The sequence below is a fragment of the Molossus molossus genome, unplaced genomic scaffold, assembly GCF_014108415.1.
Source record: "Molossus molossus isolate mMolMol1 unplaced genomic scaffold, mMolMol1.p scaffold_m16_p_5, whole genome shotgun sequence".
NCBI lineage: Eukaryota > Metazoa > Chordata > Mammalia > Chiroptera > Molossidae > Molossus > Molossus molossus.
This window is the reverse complement of record NW_023425388.1, coordinates 25579955-25603366: the sequence shown is the minus strand read 5'-3', so window position 1 is coordinate 25603366 and position 23412 is coordinate 25579955. Positions and strand designations below refer to the sequence as shown.

General features: G+C 36.5%; 1 protein-coding gene and 1 pseudogene across 1 annotated transcript; one reads left to right on the top strand and one right to left on the bottom strand.

Moving 5' to 3' along the window:
• Positions 1-2173: 2173 nt before the first annotated feature.
• On the top strand, positions 2174-18878 carry SLC33A1 (solute carrier family 33 member 1). The gene is made up of 7 exons (XM_036243609.1): positions 2174-3378; positions 7279-7469; positions 12776-12960; positions 13433-13550; positions 15851-16066; positions 17075-17271; positions 18589-18878. The coding sequence occupies exons 1-6, from the start codon at positions 2604-2606 to the stop codon at positions 17240-17242; spliced, it is 1653 nt and encodes a 550-aa protein (XP_036099502.1). The 5' UTR covers positions 2174-2603; the 3' UTR covers positions 17243-17271; positions 18589-18878.
• LOC118617545 lies at positions 10540-12650 on the bottom strand (annotated as a pseudogene).
• Positions 18879-23412: the final 4534 nt, after the last annotated feature.

Here is a 23412-nt window from a genome sequence, read left to right as displayed (position 1 = left end):
AAAATAAAATTAATTTAGCCCTGGCCGGTTTGGCTCAGCGGTTGGAGCGTCGGCCTGCGGTACAGAGAGACCCGGGTTCGGTTCCCGCTAAGGGCACGTACCTTGGTTGCGGTTTGTCCCCGGCCCTGGTTGGTCGTGCGGGTGGCAGCCACTCGATGTGTCCCTTCACATCGATGTTTCTCTCACTCTTCCTCTCTCATCCCCCTGCTCTATCTGATCAAAAAATGGAAAAATGTCCTCGGGTGAGGATAAAAAAATAATAATAATAAAAAATAAATAAAATTAATTTAAAAAAAAGAACTACCATTCTTGTCCTGGCCGGTTTGGCTCAGCGGTGAGAGCTTCGACCTGCGGTCCAGAGACACCTGGGTTCAGTTCCTACTAAGGGCACATACCTCAGTTGCAGTTTGTCTCCGGCCCCGGTTGGTTGTGCGGGTGGCAGTCACTCGATATGTCCCTTTTGTGTTGATGTTTCTCTCTCTCTCTCTTCCTCTCTCTCCCTCCCACTCTATCTGAACAAAAAATGGAAAAATGTCCTCAGGTGAGGATAAAAAAAATAAAATTAAAAAAAAGAACTACCATTCCTTAAGGGGCTGCAAAAACTTTTCTGAAACATTGCATAACATTAGCTTTCAGATGAATGTTTGTATAATTTGATCTAAACTCTAGGTTACATTTAAAAATTGTGTGACTTTTGTATTTAAATTTTAATGTTAATCTTTAGGAAACCAATCTTTTTTTCTCGATTTTGAGCTGGAGAACAGTTATTTCAACATTTGTATGTGAAAGAGGCCAGCAACAACACATTTTTTCTCTTAAATGATGTGAGGTTTGGTATGTTTAAGTGTAGGGATTTTGTTTTTAGTAATTAATTAGTTATCCAATGGAAAACAACATAATACATATAAATATTACATCTAAATTAAAACTTTATATATGTATACATTTATGTTATACATAACATTTTTTAAAGGTAATGTATTTTCTATATGTATTATGTGCCATTGTGTCAGCTCTGATTTCTGGTGACTCTATGAATGAGTGATGTCTAGAATATCCTGTCTTCAATAGCCCTGCTTAGCTCCTATAGACGCATGCCAACTCTTATGGAGTCAATCCATCTCATACTTGGTCTTCTTTTCCTTCTGCCTTGTTTTTCCACTATTATAATCATTTCTAAAGAACTCTGTCTTATAGTGTACCTGAAGCAGGATAGCTTCTGTTTTATCATTTTTGCCTCTGATGATGTTTCAGGCTTAATTTGCTCTGGACACACTTGTTCATTTTTCTGGTGGTTCAGGGTATGGTAGAGCTCTGCTCCAACACCGTATTTCAAATAAAATAATTTGTATCACAAATAATGCTATTGGTTTTCTAATGTTATTTTATCAATTCAATAGTGAATACACATTGAGTTAACATGAAACAAAATTTTAATATTGGGCTCTTACAAGACCTACAGTAGCTCAAAAATAGTGGGATATAACGAGTTGTATAATTCCAATCCACCCAAGGTAGTGCGTGGGGTCACCTAGACCCCTGATCCCCTACCTGTCTTCCTCCATATTGGAAAAATGGACTGTACAGGGAAACCTAACACCTCTTGAGCAGTTTCATTTATTCTATAAATGGGCTATGTAAGGCATCACTTCATTTAACTAAGCCTTTTTCTACCCTTTTGAGGTCACAGAGAACCCTTGCCGGCGGATAAGAAATTTTAAACTTCAATCCTTCTCTCTCGGTTTCTGCCCGGCCCACGAAAGCAATGGCATCGCACGATTCCCAGCCTGCGGTTTGGGCACATCCCTTCCTCAATGTAATGACCGGCCCTCGCTAGGCCATTGCAGCTTCAGAGTCTGCAAGGGACGAGCGCTGGCCGCAGCACAGGTTCACCCGCCGTCACGTGGCAGCACCGGCCCAATGGCCTAGGCCCACGCTTTCCAGACGGCCGCATGCGCTCACAGAGCCGGAGCTCTCCTGGCGCCCCGCCCGAGCGGCGTGGTGCGCCCGCCTTAGTCCTCCCATGGGGTCCCGGCCGCCAGAGTTGTGGGTTCCTAGCAGGCGTTGTTTCCCAACTGGGCCCTGGGAGCGTGTCGTGATTGGCTAGCTCTGAAGGCGGGGGACAGGACTTATTTGAGACTAGGACCACTTCCTGAAGCGCGAGGCAGGAAGTTATCCGGTATCTCTGGTGTCCTGCGGAGGAAGCGTTGGCTGCTGCTTCGGTAGCGGCGCGAGCTGGAAGTCGGTCCGTAGACTGGCCGTTCAGTCTCGCCGCTGTTAGGCGCCGGTTTCCATCATAGCACCACGGCCCCCTCCTCCAGCTCCGAGCCCGGCGCGGCTGCCCGGGGGGCTTCTTCAGCCTCCTTGACGCCGCTCCAAGGGGCACCTACCTGGCCATCGCCTGGGTCTGCAGCCAGGGCACTGGCTCTCGGCCTCAGTACTCCGTGCCGCAGTAAGAAGCACCCTTGTCACCCCGCACCCTGACTCCCTCTCTGAGCCACCAAGACCCTTGTCCAGAGCGGCAGCCTTGGATCTCAGACTAGACGGATCCAAAACGCTCAGCCCCGGCACCCCCTCGGACGGAGCTCTGCATCGTCTCTAATATGTCTCCCACCATCTCCCTCAAAGACAACAGTCGGCAACGACGGCCAGGGACTTTCAACCACTCTCTGGATATGAAGAGCGGCCTTCTGCCGCCCGGCACCTGGGATGACAGTCATCTGGATTTGGTGGGCGGAGAAGGGGACAAAGAAGCCCTTCTTTGGGATACCGGCATCGGTGATTTCTCAAAACCCCCACGGAGCTGCCGGGCCGAATTAAGCAGCATTTTGCTGTTGCTTTTTCTTTACGTGCTTCAGGGCATTCCACTGGGCCTGGCGGGAAGTATACCACTCATTTTGCAGAGCAAAAATATTAGCTATACAGATCAAGCTTTCTTCAGTTTGGTTTTTTGGCCCTTCAGTCTCAAATTGCTTTGGGCCCCATTGGTTGATGCAGTTTACTTTAGGAACTTCGGTCGTCGCAAATCTTGGCTTGTCCCTACACAGTATATACTGGGAATCTTCATGATATATTTATCCACTCAGGTGGACCGTTTGCTCGGGAATACTGATGGCAGAAGCCCCGATGTGGTTGCTCTCACAGTGACATTCTTTTTGTTTGAATTCCTGGCTGCCACACAGGACATCGCCGTGGATGGTTGGGCATTAACTATGTTATCCCGGGAGAACGTGGGTTATGCTTCTACTTGCAATTCAGTGGGCCAAACAGCGGGCTACTTTTTGGGCAATGTTTTATTTTTGGCCCTTGAATCTGCCGACTTTTGCAACAAATATTTGCGGTTTCAGCCTCAACCCAGGGGAATCGTTACTCTTTCAGGTATTTAAACTATAATGCCTTTAGGTTTATTTTACACTTACGAATCCTTTTGATAGTGTGTGACATTGAAAGGAAAGCTCATTACTTAATTTACTGGAAATCATTTTATGGGAGATGACCCGAGGTAAGTTTTTTGTTCCACTAAAATGAGCTTCAGTGGTAATGACTACATTTGGGTGATCATAAATTGATCTGTACGCGGTAAGCAGGAAGAGACAACCTATGCAATAACATTGTTGTGGAATGGCAAAACGCCGTCTAGGGACGTTTTGCCTAACATGTTGCCTAATCCACAGGTGCACATTTTGTAAAAGTATAGCTAGTGTGAAGACACCGGTCCAACCTGATACCTATGGCTCACATTTTCCTTTTCTCTTTTCTTGCATTGAGAATTCTAACTCCAAGCTTTCTGGTGCATTTCTAGACTATCCCTATACCAAAAGTTTTCGTTTAGCCCTCTTGTGAAAGGAATAAGGTTCATTTATTCAAACATTAACTAGTCAGCGAAGTGACAGAATTCTAAGGGCCTGGCTATAAAGCAGAGTTCAACCCAGAAGAAATGGGAGAGATGCACATTTTAGGGGAGCTCACAGTTGTTGCTTACTAACTGCTTGTGGGAGTAAGGCTTCATGTTGCAGATCCTTGACCTTGTTGAATTGTAAGATTCCATGAGTGGATAAGTGGAATTCCAGAATGCACAACACCAGGTGAAAACGCACTAAAGAAGCAAAATCCAAAAAAAATGTAGGACAGACGGTCAGTGTGGCTTAGTGGTTTGAGTGTCACTCCATGGACTGAGAGGTCCGGGTTGAATTCCCCATCAGGGCACATGCCTAGGTTGCAGGCTCCATCCCCAGCAGGGGGCGTGCAGGAGGCAGCCAATGGATGTTTCTCTCTCACATAGATGTTTCTATTTCTCCCTTCCTCTCTCTAAAAAATCAATAAAAACATATTTAGAAAAGTATAGGACAGTGCCTGTGATGTTCAAAGTGCCAGAAGCAGTAATAGTGGGACTGGGTTTGGGAAATAGTGCTGAAAGAAAGGTAGTGACCAAATTAGTAAGATTTCCTTTAAATGCTATGAGAAAGAGTTTGAAGTTTATCTAGCAAGAAATTAGGTGTAAGTTCTACAAAATTACCTCTTTTTCTGCATGTGTAAAATACGTGTCCCTGTGAGGTTTTCTGAGGATTTTTAAAAAACTTTCCTAACAACTAGAAAACAGAAGTAAAAATACCAATATCAGTAATAACCAAAATCAAGAATATAGTGGAATTCTTCGTTCCGGAGTGATGATGAATTTAAACAGCTAAACTTTCATCTTTCCAGTACTAAATTGGGAATTCCCAACAGGGTAAAATGTTATATGTAGGTGTGTGGTGAGGGAAGTGTAAGAGTTATAATATTTAGCCCCGGCCGGTTTGGCTCAGCAGTTAGAGCATTGGCCTGTGGTCCAGACCAGTGTTCAGTTCCCGCTAAGGGCATGTACCTCGGTTGCAGTTTGTCCCCGGCCCTGGTTGGTCATGTGGGTGGCAGCCACTCGATGTGTCTCTTTCACCTTGATGTTTCTCTCTCTTCCTCTCTCTCTCCCTCCCACTCTATCTGAACAAAAAATGGAAAAAAAATGTTCTCGGGTGAGGATAAAAAAAAAAGTTATAATATTTAGGGAGTGGCAAGGAGGGAGGGATTCACGACTGAACTTCACATTTTCCCAAAATACTCTGTACACCCTTTTACCCAGTATGGGATCCCCTTTCTACCTCCTCAAATTGCTGGTGAGCCACTACTACTAATAAAATGATAATTGTACTTTTCATGAGTTGGTTTGAGGCCAAAAATGTTTGAGAGCTCATTGCTTTACAATAGATGGATTTATCTCTGAGTGTTTTGGGATCCCACCCCTGCTCTATGGATAAATCTCTGCCTAAAAATAATTTGTTACTACATCAAATTAGCACCTTGTTGCATTTTATGTGTCTTGCTTTTCATTGTGTACTGGACTGTTCAGGTCATCCGGACAAATGAGATGATGGATTACTTAACATACAGAAGTCTCAGAGAAATTAAGATTTAAGAGGCTATGGAAACTAAATTACTAACAAGGTCAATTATAACTTTCTCTTAAGTGTGATGTAAGAGTGATTGATAAAACATCATTCCAGAGAATGCATTCAGGAGCCATTTTGATTATATACTCCCTTAGCCACAGCTGTTCCCTAATGGGAAGATCGAAATTGTGCCATTGGAGTTTTATTTATACTGACTTATTTTGAATAGCTGTGTATTCTGTGGAATTTGAACTTTGATCTCCAGGAAATTGTAGAAAATAGTTTACTATTTAATTTAACTTTTTATATCTGTAATGGACTGATGTTTTTGGTTCAAATATTTTAGTAAGTTAAGAGTTGAAGAGTTTCTGAATTTTCATTTGTCTCTTTATGACTGCACATATCACATTTATAGCCTTCTACTTTCTGAAACTTAGTATAAATAAGAAAAACCAGTGGTTTTGAGGAATTTAAAGAGCACAGAGATAATCATGAAGGAAATAAAATTGCTTAGATAATAAAAAGAAGAGCCAAACACTGAGGCAGGTGCCTAGAAAATCAGGAAAGTTAAAGTAGGCATAATTTTTTTGTGAAATTCTAAAATATGTTCTGTGATTAGCACTTTGAGTGTTACAGATACATGGAGACGGAATATATTGAGAGAGAACAGTTTTTGCCATCTAGAAAGCAGTAATCTAAATAGTAAATATGGAACAAGAAAGATAGGGTGAGAATGGAATCCCTTAGAACCAAAACCATGATTATGCTGAGATTGGTTTTGGTACCTTCAAGGATCCAGAACAGTACTGAAATCAGAGGTGGGCTTTTTCTGTCCTGCCATATTTGGTTTTCAGGGATCTTTAGTAGCAAAAAGGGATAACTTTTAAAGCTGCAAGAACTGATTAAAGTAACCCAGAAGAATATAGAAATGAGAACATAATGTTTTGACTTGAAAGAACCACATATTTCAGTTGCTTCATTCTTATAGAAGAAGAAACTGCAGCCTAGTGGCTAGTTAGAGGTAAAGATATACCTACAGGTTAGGTTTCCTGATTCCTTAAATACAATACATGTATAAGGTAACATAATACAGTGGGACCTTGGTTTTAGAACTTAATTCATTCTGGAAGGCTCTTTGAAAACTGAAACACTTTTTCCCATTAGAAAGAATTTAAATTGAATTAACTCATTCCAGACCCCCAAATTACTACTTGTTTCAACATTTCTTATATACAGTACATGTCTAGTGTACTGTTTATAAATAAACAGTTTAAAGACAAAAAGTCCATAAAATGTAAATGAAAATTTAACAAAAAGGAAATGAAATGTACAGTAAAAATATGAACATTTAATAATAATAAGCGGCAACAAAAGCAAAACAACATGAAAATATTCACATCACAATTTCTTGAGCGGTACATTGATTCTCTTCTTTGTTTGTCTCCTGAGTCACCAACTTGAGTCATCTGCAATGCCTAATACTTGAACATGACAGGCACATTGTATTCATTTTTTAAAATATATTTTTATTGATTTTTTTTTTTAGTGAGAGAGAGAGGAAAAGAGAGAGAGAGATAGAAACATTGATATGAAAAAGAAACATCCATCAGCTGCCTCTTGCACACCCCCTACTGGGGCTCAAGCCTGCAACCTGGGCATATAACCTGACTCGGAATCAAACCGGGACCTCTCAGTCTGTGGGACAATGCTCACTCTATTGAGCCACAACGGCCGGGCTGTGTTAAGTTTTTTAAACAAATTTTATTGAGGAAAAATTGTATACAGAATTACATACTATCAATGAAGTTATGTCATTTCAAAAGTTACATATATATTTTAACATTTTAAATTTCAGATTTCCTTTTTTTCTGGGGAACTGTGTTTCTGATAACAACAACTTTAGTTGCCATTCTGAAAAAAGAAAACAAGGAGGTGTCAGTAGGAAAAGAAGATACCCAAGGGATCACAGATACTTACAAGCTGCTTTTTGCGATTATAAAAATGCCAGCAGTTCTGACATTTTGCCTTCTGATTCTTACTGCAAAGGTAAGACATTTATAAAGCTAATTTACCATTCTCTTATAATTACCAGTATGATGAAATACCTCTGTTGCCTTTTCATATCATAGGATCCTTTCCACTACTATTAGAACTTAACAATAAAAACAATTTTCAGGTTTATTAAATGTGTTTTTAAAGGTGTGTAATATAAAATATAATTTCAAAGCAAGATAAATGTCTAGGGATCTTGAAAAGAATTTTACCAATTTGAAGTATGTCTAATAAAAGTGAAAATTTTTTTATTTTTATTTTTTTTTATTTTTTATTTTTTAATCCTCATCCGAGGACATTTTTCCATTTTTTGTACAGACAGAGTGGGAGGGAGAGAGAGGAAGAGACAGAGAGGGAAACATCGATGTGAAAGGGACACATCGAGTGGCTGCCACCCGCACGACCAACCAGGGCCGGGGACAAACTGCAACCGAGGTACATGCCCTTAGCGGGAACCGAACCCGGGTCTCTCCGGACCGCAGGCAGACGCTCTAACCGCTGAGCCAAACTGGCCAGGGCAAAAAGTGAAAATTTTTTTAATGAATGCTATCATTTGGTATACAAGTGAATGCCTCGAAAAAAATAGTAGCTCTCTACTATTATAATGAGTACACATTTTATGTCAGATAATAAAATTATTTACTTAGGATATAATTTACAAAGATATAAAAATGTATGAGTATTAGAAGTTTATTTAAAAATCATTTGATTTTTTTTTTTTTTTTTTTAATGTTAGAAGGAAATATACCATAAAAGAAATGGGGATTTTGGTCATTTTTATTTTTTTCTTTATGTATTAAGATGTCCTAAAGCCATTTTAAAGACATTATGCTAGAAGAAAAGTGAGTATACTTTGATATAATGAACTATTGCTACTGTTGGAGTTAATATCTAAAATCTAAAATCAGTTATAGGCGTTTCATATTAATATTTGAACTTATCTACATAAACACTTTACAGCTATCTTTGACAACCCTGAAGTAAAAATTGTTGCCTCAATGTTTTGAAAGAGTGTTTCCTCCTCCCTAATGATAAAGTGTGTTAAATTTTAAGGAAACATTAGGAAGGTTTAAAATTAAGGAACTTAAGGTTCAACTCTAGGAAATGCTGAAAGGTTCAAGGAATGTTATATTAACTAATTACATAATTTAGAGATCACCTTTGTTAACATTTTTAGTATATATTTTTAGCTGCCATTTCCCCCTATATATGTGTGTATATACATATACTTTACATATATAAGTTAATTTTACAATCAAATTGATATTAATACTATGTATGTTTATATAAACATAAATACTTTAAAAGTGTAATAGGATCATTCTGTATATATTTTTGTATTATGATTCCATATTCCTGTATCATTAAGTAATATTTGAAAACTTTTTAATAACTATGTACTTGTCATAGTATATAAATTTGTCATAATTTATTTAATCTTTCTGTTGCACATTTAGTTTGTTTAGGTTTTTAATCATAAAATGCACTAATGAATATTTTTTGCATATCTTTCTTTGATGTTTTGAATATTTCCTAACAGTAGATTCTTAAATGGGTAATTAGTGGATTAGTGAATATAATTGCTACATTACTTTACTTTTTAAAAGAGTATAATAATTTATACTGTCCCCAGTAATGTATAAGGAGGTGCTTCAGTTACAGAATCTAGAATCCCATGGTCCCCTTTTAAAGTAAACCTCACCAAAAGTAACATCTCTTAACTTTTAGTACCAGAAATTAGCTTTCCCTGCGTTTGAGCTTTATATAAATGAAATATCCAGTATGCATTCTTATGCATATTTCTTACGTTCTTTCACTCAACATTATATTTGTATAACTTACCAATATTGTCATTTATAGTAGTAGTTTGCTCATCTCGTTGCATATAACATTCATTGTATGAATATGCCACAATTTAGTCTATCAACAAATATTTAGGTTATTTCTACTTTTGATCTGTTATAAAAAGTATTTTTAGGAATATTTACATATATGCACATTTCTGATGGGTAAATACCTAGGTGTAGAATTGTTAGTCATAAGTATTATTACATTAGTATATACTGCCAAACAATTTTCCAAAGTGATTGTTTCAATTCCCCTACCATCAGTGGTGTTAGAGAGTTCCAATTGCTTCACAGCCTTGAGAACAGATTTATTGTCTTTTCAGTTTTGGCCTTTTTGGTGGTTGTGTAGTGGCATCTCATTATGGTTCTAATTTGCATTTTCCTGATGACTAAAGAAGTTGAGTATTTTTCCTTTTATTGGGGGGGTAAGATTTTTTTCATTGGAAAACAAATATACAAATTGGAATAGATTTGAGACAAATTGTGTCATACGCAGATTTTCTTTACGTGGCTAAACAAAGTTTACAAAGCAAGTAACAGTAAAAGAAAGTGTTTCTGGTACAGGACCAGCAGTACAAAAAAATTGTGTATGAGTACCTGGATAATACACCAGTTTTGCAGTAGTGCAACTTTTAAGTACATATTGTTGACTGTCCGTAGTCCACACAGAGTTAAACTCCACACTTCAACATGCTGACAGTTCCTAAAGAAAACTATTTTTAAAAAGGCATAACCAGATGTTCTCTCATTTGACTAACTCCATCTAAGTTTAGATGTTCAGAAGGGCTTAGATAAATCCAGAGTAAGTCAAATGCAACATGTTACTTGATTAATTTTCTAAAATAAGCTTTCAGGACAATGACAGTAAGATAAGGGAAGAAAACATGGAGGAATGAAGTCCTATTTACTATACATACATATGTTTTTTGTACAAGAAATTTTTTTTTTATCCTCACCTGAGGACATTTTTCCATTTTTTGTTTGGATGGAGTGGGAGGGAGAGAGAGGAAAAGAGAGAGAAACATCCACGTGAAAGAGACTCATCAAGTGGCTGCCACCCGCACGACCAACCAGGGCCGGGGACAAACTGCAACCAAGGTATGCACCCTTAGCGGGAACCGAACCCGGGTCTCTCTGGACCGTAGGCCGACGCTCTAACCGCTAAGCCAAACTGGCCAGGGTTGTATAAAAAATTTAACACGTTCTGTACAGTGTCTTCACTTTGTTGTCATCATTTGTACAAACTCTTCATAGTTTACTTCACCATCCCCATCAATACCTGCTTCCCTGATTATTTCATCAACCTCTTCATCTGTTAACTTCTCTCCAAGGTAGTCATCATGTGGCGAAGCTCTGGTGCACTAATATTGCCATCCTTATCAAACACACGGAATGCTTCTCGAATTTCCTTTTCACTCTCTGTGTCTTTCATTTTTCTTGCCATCATTGCCAGAAATTCTGGGAAGTCGATCATGCCATTACCATGAGCATCCACTTCGTTAATCGTGTCCTGTAACCCAACTTCTGTGGGATTCTGCCTACGAGATCTTATTACAGTTCCCAATTCCTTTGTTGTTATAGTTCCATCACCATCCTTGTCAAATAGTGAAAAAGCTTCTTTGAACTCTGCAATCTGCTCTTCAGACAGTTGTTCTGCCAGCTGCAAGCCTTACACTACCTACAACCACTCAGCTCGCTCACTCCACTCGGACTATTTGAAGTTGAGCATTCAGAGTTGCCTTTTTCTTTAAATTAGTAGAATTTTTATTTTGTATATATCCTAGATATGAGGTTTCTGTTAGTTGTGTATTACAAATATCTCCTATTATACCAGTTTTAAGACATTAAATATTGAAGTGAGTTTGTATATCTAATTTTTACAAAAAGAATGGGTGAAATTATTTTCTGGACTTAAGTGAAATATCTTTGACCCTTAATTTTTTTATGGTGAAATTTGCTTTCTGGCTCCATTCCAGGAAATTAAAGTATATAGAATTTATCATTCCTGTTTTTATTTTATTTGGTGGAGTTTCATACTTATTAAAAATTTACTGTATCATTTAAAGAATTCCCATATATCTTGATCCAACTTCTCTAATTGTTAACATTTAGTTTCACTTTTCTTATTCTGTAAATTTGCACTCTATTACATATTTCTAAGAATAACTTTCTCTTATAAAGCCACAACTTAATAATAATAAAAATTTTTAAAAATCAGGATTTTTTTTTTATCCTCACCTGAGGATATGTTTTCATTGATTTTTAGAGCAAGAGGAAGGAAGAGAGAGAAACATCAATGTGAGAAAGAAACATCAATCGGTTGCCTCCCATTGGTGCCCTGACCTGGATTGAACCCACAACCTAGGCATGTGCCCTGACTGGAAATTGAACCCACAACTTTTTGGTGTATATGTATAGGATGACACTCCAACCAACTGAACTACCCAGCCAGGGCAGGGCATTTTAAATTGATACAATATTATTACCTAATCATAGTCAATATTCAAATTTCACCCAGTAATAGCCTTTGTATCCTTAGTTTTTTTCTTGTTAGGAATCCAATCCAGGATCACATATTATATTTAGTTAGCATGAGCCTTTTTTGGCCTTTGTGACCTGGACACTTTTAAAGAATATAGGCCTTTCATTTATGTTTGTCTGATGTTTATTTTAGATTTAGTTATACAAATATGTCAGAAATATCACAGAAGTAATACTGTGATGTCTTCAGGAAATTACATCAGGTATTATATCATATCCTTTTATAGTTGATTCCATTAACTATTGTTAATTTTGATTACTTTGTTAACCCATTATAAAGTTATTTTCCTTTTGTAATTAAAAACTAATTTATGGGGAGATACTTTGAAACTATCTAAATATCTTAATTCACCTCAACTTTTACTCACTACTCTTACCATCCTTACTTTCTGTTGTTGTTTAACTATATTTTCTCTTCCCCCTCATTTTATTCAACCTCTCAGATATAATTATTTCTCAGAATTACTTTTGAAATGTTAGAAGATATGAACATTTTATTATTGTCAATTAGAAATAAAAAATCTGTATATGTGGCAGTGATGCGCCATTTTAACAAGATTTATTTGGAATCAATTAAAAACTTTTAAACTTAAAATATGCAAATTAGTAAGCTTGAATTTGGACACTTCATTTCATTATGAGATCGAACCTTTGAAGTGGAAATTTAGTTGTAATTAGGGTCATCTACAGTTCTAAGAGTGCTGACATTTTAGTTGTTTTCACTGAATATTGTCAGTAGACATAGGGCGAAGTATACCTTCTCTAACTTGATTGTTGTACCAGACATACTAATATACTTAGAACTGGCATGGGTTAATCACGAGATTGAGGTTATTGAAGAACTTATATGTGCTTGGAAGAAAATATTTCATAAATCACAAAATAAAATATTTTTTTGTTTTTATATTGCAGATTGGTTTTTCAGCAGCAGATGCAGTAACAGGACTGAAGTTGGTAGAAGAGGGTGTACCTAAAGAACATTTAGCCTTATTGGCAGTTCCAATGGTTCCTTTGCAGATACTGTTGCCTCTGATTATCAGCAAATACACTTCAGGTCCCCAGCCACTAAATGTATTTTACAAAGCTATGCCCTACAGGTAAAAACAAAATAAAACCTTCCTAAATAAGAAAGTATCACTAATGTCTGTGTGTAGAGTATATATGGAAAAAGACTTGAAAAGCATCTTTAACTTTATTTTTTATTTATTTATTTTTTAGAGAGAGAGAGAGAGACAGAAACATCAGTGTGAGAGAGATACATCGATGGGCTGCCTCCTGTATGCTCCCACTAGGAATCGAGTCCACAACTTGGACATGTACCCCACCACCCGGCAATTGAACCGAGTCCTCTCAGTCCATAGGACAATGCTCAGTCCATTGAGCCACACTGGCTGGGCAGCATCTTTAACTTTAATATCATTTATATACACTTTCATCTCTCTTTGACCTCCTGATAGGTTTTAGATACTGGCATTTTTCCTGTGGTAGACACACAGAGATTGCTGTGTTAGTTGTTTTTTTAACCTAAAATGGAAGTCAACTCCATGTTTTCTTTTTCTTTTCCTATAGATTATTGCTTGGATTAGGGTTTGCTCTGCTGGTTTGGTGGACTCCTAAAGTAGAACATCAAGGGGGATTCCCTATGTATTACTATATCATAGTGCTGCTGAGTTATGCGTTACACCAGGTAAGCTTATTGTAGTTTTCTCAGGAAGTAAACTGTTCTGGGTAAAATAAAGAAGATAATTTTCTACAGTTGCCTTAAAATAATGATAATACATTTTAAGATTTAAGCACAAATATGACCATGAAATTACTTCACAGTGTACTTTAACCCTTGAAACTTTTGATTTAATGAGTTCTATTCATGGAAAGAGTTTCTTCCTCGTTTCATTCTTTTGTTCATTTGACAGGTATTTCAGAATTTATTCCAAAGCTGCTAATTCTACCCTTGCTCGGAATTTCTCAGTTCTAGATTTGGATTCTTTCTTCTAGTGCCAATATTTTTTTCTTTCTGGAAGTATTAAAAGATAACAATGGCTACTGATTTCAAGTTTCCAGATTTTTAGTTTAGATTCTGTATTGAAAGTTGTAGTTTACTCTTTGTGATTTTGGAAGCTATGTGTCAATCTGCTCTTTCTTCTTTATTAAATATGTTTGTAATCCCTTAAAAAAAATGATCCCCACTTTGCCCTAGCCTCAACTAAGCCACCATTGCAGAATGGGGTTTTGTTCTGGGGGCAAGTGATTCAAGTAAATGGCAGATACCCAGCAGTATCTCTTGGGACTCAACTGCAGTTATTGCTAATGTGTATTTTAGAGTCACTTAGGCTTTTTCAGTGGAACCTAGCTAAACATTTTGAAAGTTATATTTGCCACCTCCTCACTTTGTTTGTAACTGAAACCTAAAAATATTGCTACCAAATAATCTCAGTAATTTTTTTTTGCATGCAGTTGTATCATTTAGGAGAGCTCCATAGTGGATCATATAAAATCATTGAGGCCAGGGTGTCAAATATAATTTTCTTTTGTTTTGCACATACTTAGTTAATACTAGGCACAAAATAAAAGTTAAAAGAAGTGCTTTAGCTTAGCAAATGCTCACTACTTGTCTAAGTAAAAGAAAACTATGATGTAATAGTCCAAAAATCATTTGTTTGGCTTTAGATTTCACAAGAGAATTTTTCAAAGTGTAGTCATTGAAACTCAGATAACCAAATGCTTTATGGGGAAAAAAGTACAAAGCCAAGTATTTGAGAAATTATACATGGCATAACCCCTCCTTTTGTAGTATCTTAATCATTCCTTCAACAAATTTTAAGTAGATACCGATTCCATGCCAGAAAACATTCAAAGTACTAAAATATAACAGTGAATAGTCATGCAGAAATCTCTGCCCTTGAGGAGTTTATATCCTAAAGGCTTTCATAAGGCCTACAGTGAAAGGGACCTGTTTAATTTTATATGATTTGTTTTTTCTCAGTCTTATTTGATATTGGAACATCTTATGGAACAGTATTTCAAAGGAATGCTGTTTTGGAAGTATGGTTTATTTCCATGTTCCTAAATGGAAGGTTAATTTTTGCCTCTTAAGCACTTTATCTTTAAGGAAATTTTTTTCTTTAGTTTATCACATAGATTTTTAAAAAAATTTTTTTCTATGTATGTAGGCAAAAATTATATATGTATATAATTGTATTTCTTGTTTCTTTTAATATTTCAGTGCTTGTATAATACATATATACATGTAAATAGATATACACTTATATATGATATATTTAGGTGCAGTACAAATATGAGGTTTTGCTTATTGCTGTATGCATTTTCTAGGCCAACTCATCTGTCATTTTGTCATTTGAGCCTTCCTTGACTACTTATGGTAGAATTATGCTCTCATTAATTTAGACCCCAGTAACACGATTTGTGTACTGCTATTTACAATATTCACTGCATTTAATCATAATTACTTATTTCCTATTTTCCCAGCCTCGAATAAAGTCTTTTTTTTTTTTTTTTTTTATCCTCACCTGAGGACATTTTTCCATTCTTTGTTCAGGTAGAGTGGGAGGGAGAGAGGGGAAGAGAGAGAGAGAGAAACATCGATGTGAAAGGGACACATCGAGTGGCTGCCACCCGCACGACCAACCAGGGCCGGGGACAAACTGCAACCGAGGTACGTGCCCTTAGCGGGAACCGAACCCGGGTCTCTCGGGACCGCAGGCCGACGCTCCAACCGCTGAGCCAGACCGGCCAGGGCTCGAATAAATTCTTGAAGGGCACAAAGAGACTTTCTTAGTCATCTTTATATTTCCATGATCTGGCTTAAAACCTGGCCAATAAGAAATGTTCAATAAATGTTTGTTGACTTGAGTTTAAGAAGGGTTATTAAAATTAATTTTCAGATTTATATAATTTTGATTTTCTTAGTTCAGACTGTAGTTTTATAAAATCTAATTGTACTAAAAATGTTTTACATTTTCCTTGTAGGTTACATTGTACAGCATGTATGTTTCCATAATGGCTTTTAATGCAAAGGTTAGTGATCCACTTATTGGAGGAACATATATGACTCTCTTAAATACAGTGTCCAATCTGGGAGGAAACTGGCCTTCTACAGTAGCCCTTTGGCTAGTAGATCCCCTCACTGTGAAAGAGTGTGTAGGAGCATCAAACCAGAATTGTCGAATTCCTGATAATGTTGAAGTAAGTATGTTGTAATTTTATTTGTTTTTATTTTTATAAGAGTTTATTTAAGCCAAACTGATGACACACTGGGAAGCAAGATCTCAAATGCTTCCTGTTGTAATTTTAATAACATTAAACTAATATTAAGAAATTGATTTCCTTGTTTTGCCTCTAGAAGTACTATATCTATTTTAAAAATCATATCTGCCCATAATTTCTTCTTTTTCTTTTTTTTTTATCCTCACCTGAGGACATTTTCCCATTTTTTGTATAGATAGAGTGGGAAGGAGAGAGAGGAAGAGAGAGAGAGGGAAACATCGATGTGAAAGGGACACATCGAGTGGCCGCCACCCGCATGACCAACCAGGGCTGGGGACAAACTGCAACCGAGGTACATGCCCTTAGCGGGAACCGAACCTGGGTCTCTCCGGACCGCAGGCGGATGCTCCAACCGCTGAGCCAAACCGGCCAGGGCTGCCCATAATTTCTTATATGGAAATCTACATATTTTTTTCTTTCCCATCATAACTAAGGGTTTTAATGCACTCAAATCAATAAAAGTAGCTTACTTGAAGATACTTCTCAGCAAGGGAGGAGCAGTCTCCATCTGAGGATTACTGTCCTACACAATAGATACTTAATAAATGCATTATAATAGTTAAGTTTTATAATGACAGCAAAAGGGAAATTTCATTGGCATTTGTGGGTAAAACCAAGTAAGTGGTTAGTAGTTTGTTGATAGATTATTTCAAAGTAACATTAGCCTACTTCTGTAGTAGATTCATTGGACATTTCACACTTTCAAATATGAAAAGCTGTATCTTGAAAATGTATATTGTTTATAGCACGAGTTGAAATTGCTTTTAATCCTATTGGCAGCATTAGAGAGATTAAGATACATTAACATATTATAACAAAAATAAATTTTGATCAGTTTTTTAAATTACAAAGTAGCAACATGTAAATTGCTAAATACTTCCATTTTGAAATTATGGAATATTTATTATTGTAATTTTATTTCTACAGCTTTGCAAAAAACTCGGTGGCTCATGTGTTACGGCACTGGATGGTTATTATGTAGAGTCCATTATTTGTGTGTTTATTGGATTTGGGTGGTGGTTCTTTCTTGGTCCAAAATTTAAAAAATTGCAAGATGAGGGGCCATCTTCATGGAAGTGCAAAAGGAGCAATTAATGCATTAACTACTGGACATTCAAAGAAAGGTAACTATAGTTTAGTTTTTATTCAGAGAGCTATGTTAATCAGTGTACAGGAGTATAAAATATTATTTTAAACAAGGAAATTACTATAAAATGCCAAATGGTTTAAAAATAGAGACCTCTCTCTGTAGACATGATTATATTTTCCTTTGAATTGTTAATGTATTTACAGTTAAGGTCAGGAAATCTGCTCTAAAACAACTCTTCTGGCCTTGTTATTTGATTTATATCTTTTTAATTTACTGACCAAAGTTTTAAGCAGCCATGCAGTAGCCATGGGTGGTAACCATGCAGTCAAGTATTGTTATCAGTTCCTATCCTTGAGCTGTATTTAAAATTTTGCTAAAATATATTAAATGGCAGAGACTGATATACAGGTACTGATTATAAGACTCCTGATATGTTGAAAGTTAAATCTTATTTTGAGTTGCAAATTGTTAAATTCTATGTGGAATTTCTTGAGAATTTAGAAAACTGAAATGCCATTTTAATTGTTATTTTTCTGACCACAACCACACTGTACTAATAAATCTGTGTTAAAAAGACTATTTTAAATGTAGTTCCTGCTTTTGTAGGCATTAAAGATTTATAATAAAATTATTCAGACTATTTTTTATAAAATGAAAGCTATGGTTTTTAATTTATTGATTCCCTGTTCACCCTTTTTAGGAAGATATTTTGATTCCTTGTTAACTTTTACCCTAAAGCTTGCATATGTCTTTTGTCATAAGTGCTACATGACACACAGAAATCTCATGAGGGGATTCAATAGTGTTGTATACATGTTCGTGGCAAAATTTTGAAAATAAAAATTAAATGTTTTTCTTCAAGTATTTTTGGGTTTTACCGAGAAGAAAAAAAGAAGTAAAGATTTCAGATTAAGTAACATTTAAGTGAGCAGTACTGTAATTTTTAAAAAATGCTTTAAAGAGACAAAGACATTTGTGCCTTTGACTAATTAAATCATGTGGTAGAAGAATGTTTCTTAATTAAGCACTTTACTAGTGAGAAAAGATCTCACAATTACTTTAGACCAAATCAGGTACTGTATTTCCACTTAATTAAAACACAATCTTCTGTTTGTAAACTATAGTTTTCGGTAGAAAATTGCTATTCCAGGAGAATTAAGCTTTTCAGGACTTTAGCAATTTCCAACATAAGGTTCTTTGCATATTTTGTGTTGTGTATTACTCTGACTTTTTAAAGATTATATAAATCCTTCAAAAGTTAGAGTAAAAGAGAAATTAAGTAGTCTTACTTAGTAATTTTATTTTTGTGGAAGATCTATACTAACTTGATTTTGTTAATTTTACAACATAGGTTGAATTTTAGAGTGGGGTTTTTATAAGTAATGGAGGATAAACTGGGTGGGAGAAAATGGCACTTGGTATTCGAAGAAAGACAGACCGAGGCAGCGGCCTCTAAAATGCATGCATTGCCATTGGAAGCCTGTGTTGGCATTGATGTCAGATCCTGAAGAACCACCTGGAAAATCATCCTGGAGACAAGGAGGCTACACCAAATGATAGACTCCAGTACTTTGTCACATGGGTTGTGCATTATCATGTATTATAATCAAAGTGTTTACTTGAATAAAGAAAAAACCCACTAACTCTCATATTTGAAATGTATTTTAATTTTTGGAGTAGGTAGCTCACATTGCCAAAATTACCTTTTATTTTTTTCTTATTCATGTTATTACAAATTACACATACTTTTAAGTCTACAAATCTTTAATGACTGTAGTTTAAAATATATTTTAAGCTGTTAATGATGAGGTGGAAGCCAGTAATTGCATTTGCTTCAGAAATGAACAGTTATTTTAAATTGTAGTCATTTGGTTATTTGGATACATGCTTCTAATACATGTCCATAATGACTTATTAATAGCTATGTGCATCTATGTAGCATACATTGATTACCGATGGCATTTTAACAAATGATCTACCTAAATTTGACGGTCTATTTATTGTAAATCAATAGTACTAGAAAATACTACCTCTCTTTCTGTATATTTTTCTTTACTGATTGATCTTTTTTTCTGTGTTGTTGAAAGTATTACAAATGTCCCTCCTTTTCCCCACTATTGATACCCTCCTCCCCGCCCTTCCTTCCTTTACTGATTGATCTTGATAAACTTTACCCTCAAGATGAACATTAACTCCTCTGGTTAATGTATATATTTACTGGCTAATATCAGACATGAACATAACTCTTTATTTCAATATCTCCATCTGCACATTGGTTGCAACCGGTATACATTTGAGTTTGAAAAGTTTCTTACAAGATTAAGAAAAAACTAAAAAAAAAAAAAAAAAATCCCTCCTTTGTAAATATTTTAACTTTGCTTGGTCATTTATAAAAATTTGTTCAACACCTAAAATACAGGTTTTTCTTTCATATATTAAACCACTGAAATCTAAACCTACAATCTAAACCTATTGTTTAACTTCATCCCTTTATTACAAGGGCTTTTAGGCTAAACAGATGTCAGTGAGGACTTGAAACCCCTGAATTACTTGTAAAACTGGATATGTAATTTTTTGTTTCTCTGGAAAGAGCTCTTGTTAAAATATTGAATGGATTATGATCCAAAAAAAGTGTAAAGTCATGGCCTTACTTAATGTGGGCAGTACTATAAATTGTAAACATAGATTTGAAATAATAGTTATGGAGTTCTTGTTTAAAGCATCCTGAAAACAATGTTAAAAGAAAAATTTAGCCCTGGCCCATGTGGCTCAGTTGGTTGAGTGTCATCCTATGCACCAACAGAGGCCGGTTCAACTCCTGGTCAGGGCACATACCCAGGTTGTGGGTTTCATCCCTAGTCAGGGTGCATATGGGAGACAACCATTTGATGATTCTCTCTCACATCTATGTTTCTCTCTCTCACTCCTCCCTCTCCTTTACTCTCTAAAATCAATAAAGACATGAAAAAGAAAAAAATCTGTGATGAAAATCTGCCTTTGTGGTACTGATCTTGAACCTTGAAGGGATTAGAGCAGATAAGACATTACTGAAGAGACATAAATGAATTTTATCCCACATGAGATCTATCTTAGCCATTTAATCCTTTTTTTCATATTAAAAACTTCTATTTTGCCTTGTTAACAGAAACCCCAAAAAGTACATTTTATATTAAATGGTGAAGATCAATATTTAATATAACACAAGACCAAATTTGTTTTTCTATTTTAGGGGATCATATTTTTTATGTAGTTAAAAGAATGAGTAAAACTATGTAACACAGAACCTGCTAAAAATAACCAACTTTTTGATTCCCACAATGTAGTTTATCTTAGTATTAGAGAATATAAACTTAAGTTTTTATTTTAACGGAAAGTGATAGTGTGCATTGTAACTACTGAGACTTTGTTTTGTTTTTTTGTTTTTTTGGTACATGCCCCTATCGGGAACCAAACCCGGGACTCTAATCTGCAGGCCGACGCTCCAACCGCTGAGCCAAACCGGCCAGGGCGAGACTTTTGTTTTCTTAAATCAGTGTCTTTGGTAGATAGCAAGGCATAATTATTTCATTTTCTGTTAGAAGGTTTAAAATACCTACTGTAGACCATGTTCTCTTCCACTTCAGCTTAAACCCTGCCTGATTGGACAGTGCCAAATTTTTAAGTAGGGTAATTTTGTGAGGTTCTTTACTCTCAATTCTGGTAGTACAGTTTCTCTTATTTGAAATAAACAAAGCAAATCTCTGTTCTTGACTAAGAAAAGAGCTCAAAATAAGTATTGTCCTACCTCAAAGGCTAGAATAAGGGATATATGTTAATACATTTCAGGTTTTGTTTGTGTATCATATGCAATGTTCTGCCAGAAATTCCTTACGTAGACTTCTTAATTGTCAGATCAGTGTCCTGAAGTAAAAATAAACTTTGCATGTTAAGTTTAATAAGTGTTGAGACTCTAGTGATAACCTCAGGAGGCAAACATTTCAGCGTTTTACTATCCAGCTTTCTAAATGGCATGCTGGAGTGGAATGGCAGAGCTATGATTACAAATAGGACAATCCTGTAGGAATATTTCATTCTGAACTTGATAGAAAGCTTACAAGATGTGTTACAGGCATATATTTATACATTATCCTTAATATATTGGTGAGTTTCTTATAGTCTTTATTTTATTCAACAAATTTATCCTTTGTGCAATAAAAATTTCTTGACATGTCTTTCTCCTTTAGAGGTTATAGTTTATTCAGCAAAGAAAGGGCAATGAAAGAAAGAGGAAGCAAAGAGTAACTTTGTTTCGGAGAATGTTCTGGAGAGGTCATTTTCTTTTACATGCTTACTACATCCCCTTCTTGGAGCAAATGCCATGATCAGAGCCCCAGGCTTAGCAAAGCAACTCTGTCTTTAAACTTAAGTGGCCATTTTTGACCATTTAACCTTGAGATACTAACTCCAGCTGATTGTCCCATAGCCAGTTTATAGATCAGCTATCAGTCCACTAGGTGTGTTGGCGTGAAAACCTTGCTTGATATGGATGATAACGCCTGAACCCATAATAATTTTTTAGGAAGTCATGCAAAGAGTGTGGGATACAAAGTGTGTGTTAGTAGTGAGAGGCGAATAAGAAATACACAGTGAGGCAGATGTTGAGTTGTTGGAGACAGGGTAATATTTGAAGGGATCAGTGTAGTGCTTCTGAGGAAGGGGGCAGAATTGGTGGCTAAACTCTGTAGTGTTATAGTAGATCCTGAATGTAGCCCAAACTACATTCTAGACATAAGGCCTAGCTATATTGCATTTCCTGATTGTTGCCTGGTAACTGGCTTGAGGTTCTAGGATTCCTCGTTTCTTACAAGTGTCATTATAAGATCCAAAAGCCTCCCTCCACCTATTTATTTACTTAAATGACTGAGTCAGTTTTTTTTCTTTTTCTTTTATGGATGTTAGACAGTAAGGGAGAGGAAGAGAGAAATATCGATGAGAGAGAACATCAATTGGCTGCCTCCTGCATGCCCCACACAGGGGACTGGGCCCACAACCTGGGCATATGCCCTGACCAGGAATCAAACTGGTGACCTCCGGGTGCATGGGTCGACGCTCAAACACTGAGCCGCACTAGCTGGGCCTCCCTCCACCTAGTTAAAAAAAAAAAAATTAAGGTATAATTTAAATAAAGTGCACAAATCAATGTGGATGGAATACAGAAACTTTGCTCCAATATAGTTCTGTTCCCTCCACCCTCCTTTGTGATATTGTCATACAAATTATATCTTTATACATTAAAAACCCATCAACACAGTTTTATAAATACTGTTTTATCCAGTTGTCTTTGAAATCATAGAGGAGAAGCAAAGAACTAATAGACAAAAATATATTTATGCAGTATTTTATATTATGCTACGTAGTTACCTTGACTGGTACTCTTGACTTCATGTAAATTCTGATTACTAATTCTGCTCTCCCTGAAGACTGTAGGACTGAATTGGTCTGCAGGAAAATGAAAGGAGTCCTGTTGGTATGGCTCAGTGGATTGAGCATGTCCCATGGACTAAAAGTTCCGGGTTCTATTCCCCATCAGGGCTCATCCCCGGGAGGAGACTTGATCCTAAGTGGGAGGTGTGTAGGAGGCAGCCAATCAATGTTTCTATTTCTCTCTCTAAAAAATTAGTAAAAACATTTTTTTTTAAATAAAAGAAAATGGAAGGAAGTGGAAGGGAAGAGGAGAGGAGGACAAAACAGGAGGAGGAGGCGTGATAGGTAGAGATTTTGTCGTATAAAGACTAGAAGAATCCTCATTCAGCTAATATTTAATAAGATTCTCCTGTGTATCAGGAACTATGCTTGGCACTGGCTATTGAGGCATAGATACACAATAGAGATGCATTCCTGACCTACAAACTAGTGGGGAAGCAAGAGAATAAAAAGAAAGCCTATCTCTATAAAATTACAAATTAAATTTTATGTTGTATATGTTGAGGACCTACTTGATATGGAGTGTTTAGAAAAGCCCTCTTTGTGGATATACTTAAACTGAGAGGATAAGGAAGAAGCCACCTTGGTGGTGGTGGTGGGGTGGAGAGAGTCAAAGGGAGGAGGGATCAGGGCATTCTAGGCAGAGGGAACTGTAAGTTCAAAGGCGGCAAGGCAGTGATGAACTTGGCATGTGTGAAGAACAGAGAGAAGC